Raw genomic sequence first — 12,053 nt, 5'->3', positions numbered from 1 at the left:
ATTAAATTATTAGTTAGTAGTACAATATTTAAGTGGTTAATGAAATAATTAATAATATTATTAATAATTAAAACTAATTAAACAAATTTTAAATAAATAATAAAATCATTATTAGAAGTACTAGTTACATAGTTATTTTAAAAAATAATTAACTTATTAATTAGGTAATTATCAATATAATTAGATATCGAATAATTAATAATTAGTAATTAAATTATTTGATAGTTAAACAAAATTTTAATTATATTATTTTTCATTATAATTAATTGATAGTAATTAAGATTAAAATTAATTTTTAAATGAATCAATCACCTTAAATTCTAGATTATATTGTCAAATAATTTTATGAAATTTAACAAAATTTAATAACTTTCTTGAAAAATAATTTTTAGAATTTAAAGTATAAATTTACTAAAGTCAGATTTATACTAATTCATATTAAAGTTAAATCCCCTTGTTGCCAAACAGCTCCTAAAATTCTTTCAGCCGTAAAAAACCCGAGAGATATTTAAGCGACAGAGATCACACGCACATTGTCGGTTCCTCAGTAATTTATAACTACGCCTCTCATTTTCCTCTTTTGTGGCGTTCTTGGCGTCTTCCCACGTGAACAAGAAAGCTCAGCCTGATTACAGGGGCACCGATTACAGGACTCCATTGGTGGTACGATTTGCTGTCTAGGCAAAATGGGAGCATCTTCTTGGCCCAGCGCTGCGGAGGTGAGATCCCCGCTCCAACTGGTATTAAATTCTTCTTGCTTTTCCGATTCTCTAATGTATTTTTATCCACTAATGCCTTACTCACGTGGGGATATTATTGATCTCTTTTCCATTTTAACACGACGATATTGTTCACATGGTGTCGATATTTGCTAATGTCTCATCTCCATATTTTGGGTTTATTCGGTTAATTTGGGTATGGAGTGTCGCCAGTGCTTGAAGTTGTGAAGTTGGGTCCTTTTGCTGTAATTTGCTCTGTTCTCTGCCCTTAGATCTGTTCTTTCTTGTGTACGGATTTGAGCAATGGCATCTTCTGCTGCATTGGCTTTGAACTGTGAGTTGCATTATGTGGTATATTTATGTTGGTGGGGGGAACTAACTTGTGACTTTTTCCGGTTCCAGCTTTCTGACGCGAAGAAGAAGGTTGCTGAAATGAGCGGAAGAGATGTTGCAGATGTGAGGGTTGTTATCTCTCCGTACAGAATCTGCCCGCTAGGAGCTCACATTGATCACCAGGTTACTAAGTCTTTCGTATTTTTAGTTTACTTTCTTTTGCATGCGCTTGACTGAGGTGTAACAGCTTGGGTTTAATTATGTTTTTTGAAACTAAGTTAAATTTTTCTTTTCCTTGTGCATGCTTACCTTGGAAAAAGTGTTATGGATGGTAGTAACTATGTTAAACTATTGTTCTCTTCATAAATGTAGCCTTGGATGGAACAATTCTCACATTTTGGGCTAATCAGTATTGGCTTTGTTAATTGAGATCTAGAAAGCTGGAGTAAGATTATTCAATGCTCTATGACATTCTAAGAGGCTGGATTTGCATTTACTTAAGAATTTAGGAAGATTTTTTGTATGCACGTGAATCTAATTTCTTAAGTTGTCTCATATTTTCTTAGGATCACATGAAGAGCATTATTTCCAAGTAATTGTTCATTTGTTTTTGTTTTTCATTTCATTTATTTTTTTCCTTTGGTTGGACAGGGGTCCTTATGATGTTTCAAGGATCTTTGAGTTAGTTCTTTTAAGTTTTTGAATTGAGGGTTATATGAATACAAGGAGATTCGTAGTAGCAATATGATTAAATTTGTAAACTTTGGCATACTAGTATAAGTGAGTATACATGGAGTGTCAACCACTGGCGGAACCCCCTCAAAAAAATTTTTTTTTTTGTAAGAGTAAAAAAAAAAAAAAAATTTATAGGAGTGTAAAAAAAATTTTTTGCCCCCCCTAAAAAACTCTTTTTGCCCCCCTAAAAAATAATTGTCCTAACTTGCCCTAAAATATCTATATATTTCTTCACATTTAATATTAATATTCTCTTTCATGTTTTTCATGACAGTTTAATTACACATTTTTTTAATTATTTTTCTTTCTTAATTTTTTTTAAAGAACTTTTGGTAATATATAGATATATAATATTATTTTTTAAATATTTAATTATTTTTATGTTGTATTTGCCCCCCCCTCAAAATTGAAGCTGGTTCCGTCCCTGCTTGACGGTGCGACTAATCATCGGATGACCTAGAAGAGGCACCCACTCCAGAAACGTCTTAGCCTGTACTTGATTGGGCCCCACTTAAGAGGTGCTGCCGCTCAAGAGGAATCAAGCACGAGTTGGGGGTTACCAATCATGCTCTCCCACCAACCAAACTAAGCAATGGTGGGTAGAAAAATATTTATCCAGTGAAAAAAATAAAAAAAGTTATAAAAAAAAAACATAAAATAAAGCGAATGGCATTATATGATTTAGAGTTGCGTGGGTTCACTTTTGGTGGTCTCTTTTATGGGTGACAGTATGATTGCCCGAGGAAATAAAGTTAGCAGACTGTAAATATGTCTGTTGGTTATATAAATGATTTAATGATCCAACTTTATGAGCTGTACCAAACAGCTAACTCCACCCTCATGAGTTGTATATTGTATGTACTATACTCCGGCATGATAACAGTATTCCCTTACCAATCATCGAAGGATCCTACGTTTGCTCTCATTCTCAATCACCTCACATCAAAAAATACAAATCATTCACCAAATTATTTTTTACATTTCACTCTCAGCTCTTTTAGCAATTACTATTTCATTGAATGCTCATTTTCATTCAGAATTAAAATATTTAGTTCAACAGGATATAAGGAAATTTGTGTAGGATGTAGTTAATGAAAGAAAAATAGGCATACACCATGATGACTTTATGTATTTAATCAAGCTTTATTCAATTTTTAATAGATAATTAATGTAATTTTTATTTGAATTGCTTCAAAATATAACCATGATAATTATTTGCTATTTAATATTTAAAAATAAAAGTCAATTTGGAGGAGTGGAGTGGCTCTCCCATTAGATCATGTGCTCGTACATTTGAGCATTTCAAGGGGCTGCATATGTTCAACCTCGAAGGCATATAAATATAGGGAGTGGGTTGAGTTAGTACTTAGTAAGTTGTCATATAAGTCTACAATACTTCATCTAGCTTATTGTGCCACACCCATTTATTGGTAATGGTAATTTCTTAATGAGTCGTTGCATCAACATTTTATTCAAAAATTATGCTAAATCATTTAATTTAAGATAAACAAAGGGGAATATTGATAATCAATCTGATGAAAATGAGTGAATATAAAACTTTTCATGCCCTTAAAGATACATAATTGTAAGAGATAATGTGACACAAAACACCAAAAGGGTATACAATATATATAATCATTTAGAAATTACAATATAATGTCCAACTTCATTTCCGTGAGGAATAGTTTTGTCTAATTCAATAAGTAATCAATCAATGCAAAAAATTTTTAGAATCTTTGAAAGATGGAGAGTTGATATGCCCAATGATATCTACTATGCAACTCTCAAAAAGGCCAAGATGACATAATCGATAGAAGCAAATGTAAAAACTTGTGAATAATTATGCTATGAATTTAGCATGATGGTACTTACATGTGTGGTCAACCGGACCATGGTAGGTGTTTACCTTCTTTTTGAAATAAGTTAACTTCTTAGGTTATATTCAAGCATGAAGGATCCTTACGTGAAGCTAGTGTACTTACGAGACACTAGAACACATGCTTAACACTTTAGGACCTTAAAGGAAAAAGGACTAGCCATTCATGACACTTTTGGCCAACTATTGAGCTTCCATTTCTTTAATTATTTGAGAAATAACTTAAATAAACTTAAAATGACTTAAATAATATTCTTAGTTGATTAGACTTAGACTTTGGTAGTAAACTCTTCAAGGCATGCAAACTCATTAAAACATTCTTATCCATATCCTATTGACCTAATAAGGCTTAGTTGAACACTAGGTCGTCTTAACTTAATTTCCATTCAAACTTTGATTGACCTAGGTTAAGATCGACCCATAGTGCTACCATGACCTAAATATGTAGCCGACAACCACCAGATGACCTCAGTCCCTAAAAGACTTAACATCAAGACACCTAATCCTTTAGACCTCTTGGCCTTAGTCGACTATAACATAATGGCATCAATTGAAACTACATCATCTTGATCTATTCTCTTGGATTAATCATTTTTCAGGTACTATTAAATTAACCTTGACCTAGCTAGGTGATACCAAGATCCCCATATTTAATATTATAAGAAAATTAGATAATATCGATGTACCTTTATGATAAAAAAATATTTATGGTTAACCCATAAAATCAACTCTCTCACAGCCAAATGTACCTAAATGACCCAAGGTAGCTAAGTTAAGTATAATTGACTATCTTATCCTTCTTGATCCTCTATTGAACTTTAATGAGCCTAATTGAACTTTTAACCCTAAATTTATGTGGCTAGTCAATCTACTCTCTTGACCAATTTGCAATAATTTTACTCACATTTGGCTTAATGTTAGACTAAAACTATTGTAAACTAAATCTTGAATTTTTATATTTTATGTGGCCCATTGAGGCCATAGATTTGGTTCCTCAAAATTAGCTCAATTTGGACATTACTTGGCCTAACTTAGGCGTGACTTCACTCTAATGACCCAATTTGATTAATTTAGCCTATAGATGAGCCAAATTTAACCTAAGATTAGTCCCATAACTTCTAATTAATCTATAAACTTAGGCTCATGCAACTTTTGGTAGATTGGCACAATTAGGGCTAATTCCTTTAAACTATCCAAATTGATGCCTGAATCCATCCCCCACTAAATCCTGGCAAGTCAAGAGAATTTAAAAGACTTATAGAACATTGTCTCATATGTTTTGGACCTTGCTTAAATGACAATAAACCTAATGAAGCCTAATGTTATTTAATTGAGTCAGCCTAAAACAATGTGAACATAGATTCTTGACTGAATTGATCATATGTATCTATAAACAAAATAGGAAACCCTTGTCATAGCTAGAAGGTGTCTAATTTAATCTAGACTTAGCCTAATAAGATTATTCTTGAATCAATCAAACCAATTAATCTTAAAACCTTCACCAATGGACCTTAGGTGATGACAAATGGACCAAGAGATATATATGACTTATCTCAGTATAGTATGTACCCAAATAAAATATGGATTAGTCTAATATGACTAAATGAATCAATTTGATTCCATTAATAAAATTGGCATGAGCTAAGCCACTAAATGTTCCTTTAATCTTCCTTATGTGGTCTAGGATGAACCCATGGCCCATAGCAAGCTAATTTAAGCTAGTTCCGTACTAAGAGAGATTAAATCCATTTAAGTGGTTAAGCCAATGAAGCATTTGAAGCATTTGAAGCACCTCCTCTTTTTTTAATCCAATTTTAGCTTATCACAAACTTTCCTAGGTCTTTAAGCTAGGTTAAACTCCTTTACGATACTCTTAATTAGCAGTTGGCATTGAGAAGCCTAATTCAAGCATCCAAGGTTATTTTATTCACACCGCTCCCAACATCCCAATCCATGTCTGATATGTAAAAGTACCTAAGAGATCGACTTCACAAAGTAAATTTAAGATTCTTGGACCACAATTGAGGCATGCCAAACTTTAAAAAGATGAAGATGGTAGGAGCTAGTTCATGTAGTTGACCCAATGAGTCTCAATCCAAATTATTTATTCCATCACCTTCCCTAAGTCATGGTAATTATGAAGTTGTTGAACCAATGCCATAACTTGTAGATAGCTTCCCCAGAACCTTCACCAAAGGAGGAGGTTGTATGTAAATACGTAGGGAGATATCTTAAGAAAAAGGCACACTGACCAAAGCTTTAGTAACTTATTCTTCACTTTAGCCTTTTTCTAACTTTAATTGAACATAACTTAATAACCTATGCTTTTAATTATTTCTGCTACATAAAGTTCCTCTTAAGCTTTTTGTATAGTCCAACATCACTTGATTTTGCTAAAGTATTGGAGAGAAATTAATTCGTAGACCACTAGTTATCTTCTATATTTTCCTCACCAAATTGAGGTATGGGATGATACAGTAGCCCTTGGATCATGCCATGGGCTACAATTAATCACCAGGGTAAATGGAATATTTTCATTAATTACTTGTTCAAATCACCTAAACCATGGTTCTACATTTTCCAAACAACAATTCTAAAATAGAGAAAATATATTACAAAATTTCTATTCCTCAATAAGCCTAGTTGAAATTTTAATGTTTAAAATGATATAAACTAATAGATGTGTTTTTCTAAACTAATGAAATTTACTTTGGGAGCCATCTAGAACCTAAAAAGCCTATAATTTTAATCTCAACATATACTGATTTCATTTAAGCTACAATAAATATTTTAACCCCTCATTTTGGCAATTTAGATCATTTAAAGCTGATTTAAATTTATTAAAATAAAAAAAGTTCAATGATATTCCTTTTGTTATCCATAGACCTACCCTAGCTATCTCTAGCTAAGTGTTTTGAAGCCATAAGCCTACTAGGCCAATATCCTCTTATACTAATTAACAAGGATCATCATATGCTAGCAATGACAGACCCTCATCACCTAGCTTAAGTAGTTTTTGTTGAATAATTGCTCATTCATTATCATATTATGCCCACTTCCAATCTCATTAGCAAAACAAACTAGCTTTCCACTCTTTCTGAACTATATTTTATTCTTTTACATTTAAAATGTACTATATATATATAGTAATGGACCCCTTAGTGGTATTTAATCAACACCTTGCCGTTGGGCGAAATGTGAGAGTAGCTTTCTGGTTAGTGTTGCGAACGTTATTAATTACTATTTAGAGTTGGGGCTTATTGATACCAGTGCTTTAACTCCACAAGCATGGAGCCCATTTCTGCCAACCATGCATTCCAGCAAGGCGACGACAAAAACTTGATTACCAGTAAGTACACGGAAAAAAAATTAAATAACCTTAGACGATTAAATAAATAAAGAATGATCATTATATATATCTTAATCTTTGTAAGGTGGTGTTTGTCATATATATAATACTTCTTTTTAACTTTTTTCTCTGGAAACTTCTTCTACATTTCCAGCGAATTAAGATGTTTTTAGCTAATAATTTAGACGCTTAATTTAATCTTTCTAAAGAGGCTAGCTGATCAAAGTTTAGGTTGGTGGCAAAGTATTTATTTAATTAAAGAACAAGAATCATGACATGTTCAGACCCGGGCGCATTACTAATTAAGCTTCACATCATCATCAAGGTGTTTAGGGTTCCAGCTAATTAATGACTTATATATCCAGCGCACGCACACGTACACTTCATAATTGCATAGCACAAATGGCAAAGCTTCATGATTATGGAAAATTAAGCTTTTTCCAGATTATAACTGTATGGCACTTTCATAATAATTACAGTAATATGATTTGTATGAAATCAGCGGTGCATTTTTATGACAATTCACCCCCTGCAAAGCTGCCGAGAAGAACGCAATTTGCAAAAGAGCAATTTGGAGCGCTTTTGGGTAAAGTCTGTATCAAGGGGGGAAGGAAAGAAAAAAAAGAGCTGCACTTCTTCCATGCAAGATGAACAACATATCCTTGCTTTTTGTCTAAACTACCCTTTCACTCTCTTTCACAAAGATGTTTTAGTTCCGAATATTCTTCATGGAATTTGACTAAAGATGCCTGTTGTAATAGATATATTATGAAATTGTAAGTCCACTCTGAATATTTGGAAAAATATTTATTTTTATTTTCTGGATAATAATAAAGATAAATTTGAGTAGTATTTATTTACAAGACAACCATTCTTATAAAAAAAAAAAATTTTTTTTTTACTCGATCTACTTCATTAATATTTTCCACTCCCAAGCTAATTAATCATGCACCAAATACTCAAAGAGCTCTGTCCTTCAGTACTATTTCTCAGGAATGCATTAATTAATTTACCACACTCAAATTTCCCAAAAAAAAAGAAAGAAAAATTACCTCTCTCTGGCACTATATCTTAAGTAGACGAGTCAAAAGAAAGAAAATTTAAACATTAGAAAGTCCCCAACTAGCCCAGCCCTTAAGAAGGGGAAAATGTTAGGCAAGAAAGCTTTACTTTCTTTCATAATTTCACGGGTGTATCAAGAGAAATGATTGAGGTACGTAGGAAAATCCTTCCCTTTATGTAAACAATTAGCAGAAAAATGAGTATTTGAGTTAAGAAAGCCCCACCAACCACCCTAAATGCTCATAAAAAAGTCTTTTTCAGCTACCGCATCTGTCCAAGCAAGCGAAAAAGAAAAAAAAAAAAGAGCGAAGTTATAACATCTATGGTTCTATATATTTCTAAGGAATGTGCATGTGTGTGAGCGCTCGTGCCAGTTTACTGTTCATAATTAAAGGCAACAAGCTTCAGCTAACGCTAGGTGAACCCAAGGAACCTATTAGTTTCTAGCTAGCACAACATCATAGCTCTTAAAACAAAGAAGAACCAAAGGATAAGAACACAAAGGCTGGGTTCCACCTGATAGAGAGAGAAACCCAACCATTGCTATAAATATTAGCTAGGGTTTCTTATGGCAATCAAACATGTGACAGCTCAAATTTGGGAACCAAACAACCGACAGCTCTTGCTAGTTATTAAGCCAGTTTGGCCTTTTCTCATGTTCTTTCTGCATTTCCTTCCACTCTCTGATTGGAAATTAGAGAGACCACCCACTACACCCTCGCACAAACATGGAAATAGCAATCAAATATAACAGCAAAATGATGATCATGGTATAATAATGCTGAATATTTTTACTATTTAAAAGATCCGCATGCCTTTGCGACTGCATTCAAATTTCATCCTTCTATTTTAACTTGCTCATATATTTAATTGGAAAAATGGCAAAAATAAAATGATGAAAATTGTTATTCTGTCCCTTCGCAAAGAGAAAATTTTTGATGTGTTGGTGACAGTAAGAGAAAATTAAAGAGAAGAAATCGCATTTTAATTTCTATGATTATTTAGTTTTTGATAATTCTTAACGAAAATAGGGAAGGGCATACAGGTTTATGAATTCTGGAAGACATTACAGATACTCTTAAGCCATGATCATATTGAAATATTGGATTATGAAGAGTGGAGCTAAGCAATTACTTTTTGTTGACTCACTGTGTGGAAACAGTAGGCATTGTCTTCCTCCCTATCCGTATACTGTTAACACATTGTTCTGCTTTACCTCGAAGTGGCAGAACTGAAATCGTAAAGCATAATTAATACTCAGAATACTGGAATGAGGGCATCTGATCACAAGAAGTTAAACCCTAAAATGCCACAGAAAGAAGGGGAGCTAAGAATGGCTTCCATCGGCATTAATCATCTCAATCAAGTTCGTCATCGGATCAAAACATTAAAGAAATATTAATAGAAGAACCAAAGTCGACGACGTCGACGACGCAGATAAGTAAAATAGGAAAGAAAAAAAGAAAAAGTGAAACAAAGCTTCAACAAAGAACAATGAGATCAAAAAGGATAAAATCGTAGGGAAGCTGGAAAATCACACGGAATTAATTATGAGATACGCCAAACCTAGCTAGGAGTCGCTTGTGCTCATCGTATCGTTCCTCTCGCTCCCTCCGCCACCACTGTGATGCTGCTGCTGATGATAATGATGATGATGGGTGGTCGCCGCTACTTCATGACCCGATCCGACAGGTCGGTACGAGTTGAGCGCAGCCAAAATCCCCAAATGCCCCTCGGTGCCACTGCCGGAGCCGAGGCCGAGCTGCTGCCCGGGAAGCAAAGCCATGGGAGCCGCAGGGAAGTTCATGAAGTGGAGACCAGCTGACATGGATCCGCGAAACATGGTCGCCGCCCCCATATGGGCAAAAGGCCATACCGGTTCGCCGGACGCTGATGCCCCTCCCCCCGCCGACCAGATAGGCGTTGGCATCAGCCCTTGTGTTAATGCCGTTGTGTATCCAGCCATCGCCTGTTGCTGTTGCTGTTGGTTCAGCTCCTGATCCCACCTCCTCTTACGTATGTTTCCGGCGGCTTCAGCATCAGAGGCGTCCTGGAAGTTGAGGAGAGATGGGGTAGAGGAAGGTCCAACATCCCAATCAGAGCGGAGGCGGACGGAAGGGGATGCTGTTAAGGCTGCCGCGGCGGAGGAAAAGTAGTGTGCTGCGGCGGCTGAGCGGAGATGGTGTGATGGTCCGGCGGAGATGGTGGAGCCGGAGCTGCGAAGGGAGATGTTGAGGGAAGTGAAGTTGGCGGGGATGGTTCCGGTTCCTGTGGCGGCGATGACTGCGGGTTCGGCTTGCTGGAGGAGCCATTCAATGGTCTCGCCATCGGACTTGTGGCCGAGTTCGCGAGTGAGTTGGAAAACGCGAGCGGCGCAGAGGGCGGGCATGCGGATGCGGCGGCCACGGCCGTCGACTTTGGTGTGGCGGTCTTTGGTTGAGCTGCGCTTTGGTGGGGGCTTTTTAGCTGGTTCCTCTGGAATGGAGAGGGAGTGGTGGTGGTGTTGGTGGTGGTGGTGGGTGGGGCTGGGTGCGGCTGAGGAGGATATGGCGAGGGTGGGGTAGGCGGCGGCGGAGGTGGAGCAGCTCGGGTCGTCGATTGATTCCTTTTTTTCAAGGAGTTGGAGAGGGAAGTTGGCCCGGCGAGGACCTCCTCCTCCAATGTTTTCTCCCTCCATATTGCAGTTTAAACCATGTTTGATATTTTATGGATCAAGAGATTCACCGGCTGTAGATGGTCTGAATGCGAGCTACGGACTGATCTTTTTTAGGAGAGAGAGAGAAAGAAAGCGCGAGCGAACAAAGGTGGACTGGCGAGTGTTTCCAATAGGAGGGATTTAACAACAGGTGGAATTAGACAGTACTACCAAATTTTAAGCGGACAGACAAGAAGAGAGAGAGAGAGAGAGAGAGAGAGAGAGAGAGAGAGACTTGCAGAAAGAAGAGAGGGATGATATTATTATCAATTAGAAATGGGAAGGAGTTCACAGAACTTCAAAGTCTGGAAAGATTTAAAAACGAGATAGGAAGATCTTACTGTCTGAATAAGTTTGCAGATGGAGCTGGGTGTCAAACTTGTATGGCGGACTCTCAAATCAAGAAAAAATCAAACTCAAATCCTGATAGATGGGATATGGAACTAGATAGAGAGATCGACAGTGGAATGGATTAGCTAATTTATAGAGAGAAGAGGGGGAAGGAAAGAAAGAAGGAGAAAGAAAAATAATATGTGGCTTATTCCGTTGTGCCTGTAATTTTAATTTATGGCTATGTTGGAGAGAAGACCAGATAGCTTGAAAAAGAGAGAGGAGCAGGACCTTGGAGAAACGAAAAGTATCTGTGTGTTTTTGATAGAGAAAGTGATAGAGAGTGAACAAGAGTGCAGAGTATGATAGAGAAATTAAGAGGAACAAGGGGTCCAGCCCTTGATGGGAGGGAATGGAGGATAAGGAAGGGGCAAAGAATTTGATCAACAAATAAAATGATTTATAAGCGGATATTCTATCGCGTGACGGAAAAAAAAAATATTATTTTGTGTGTATATATATATATATATATATATATATTTATGCATATTTTATTTATGTAATCGCTTGTATTTAAACAATAGTATTTAACATAAATATTATATACACCAAATTATAATAATAGAAAGCCCAAATTCTTGTTCATCATCGTGATATTAATTTGCTTGACTTAAATTCGGTTTGTGACATCTTTGTTGCTGTTTTTTAAGCAATGTTATAGTAAAAAATTTTAATTTATATATTAAAAAATTATTTTAAGAAGCAGTAAGAAAGTCATATCAAATGAAGGCTTAATAAGACTCATGACTTTGCCATCTTAGTATAATTTCTCATAAGAGTTGCACATTATAAGGATGCCCCAGTATTAACATGTTAAACTTGGAAGTGATTGATGAAACTCGGATTATTACACAAAAAATTATCTCATTTTTTTCGGAATATATATATATATAT

The 12,053-nt window shown here is 35.6% G+C and overlaps 1 protein-coding gene across 1 annotated transcript; it reads right to left on the bottom strand.

The window, feature by feature from the left end:
- Positions 1 to 9,397: 9,397 nt before the first annotated feature.
- On the bottom strand, positions 9,398 to 11,417 carry LOC110110566 (transcription factor TCP15). Its single transcript, XM_020842095.2, has one exon. It carries the CDS (start codon positions 10,749 to 10,751, stop codon positions 9,645 to 9,647), a length of 1,107 nt encoding a protein of 368 aa, XP_020697754.1. The 5' UTR covers positions 10,752 to 11,417; the 3' UTR covers positions 9,398 to 9,644.
- Positions 11,418 to 12,053: the final 636 nt, after the last annotated feature.

Source organism: Dendrobium catenatum, unplaced genomic scaffold (genome assembly GCF_001605985.2).
Source record: "Dendrobium catenatum unplaced genomic scaffold, ASM160598v2 fragScaff_scaffold_898, whole genome shotgun sequence".
Classification (NCBI taxonomy): domain Eukaryota; kingdom Viridiplantae; phylum Streptophyta; class Magnoliopsida; order Asparagales; family Orchidaceae; genus Dendrobium; species Dendrobium catenatum.
This window is presented reverse-complemented; position numbering and strand designations above follow the sequence as displayed.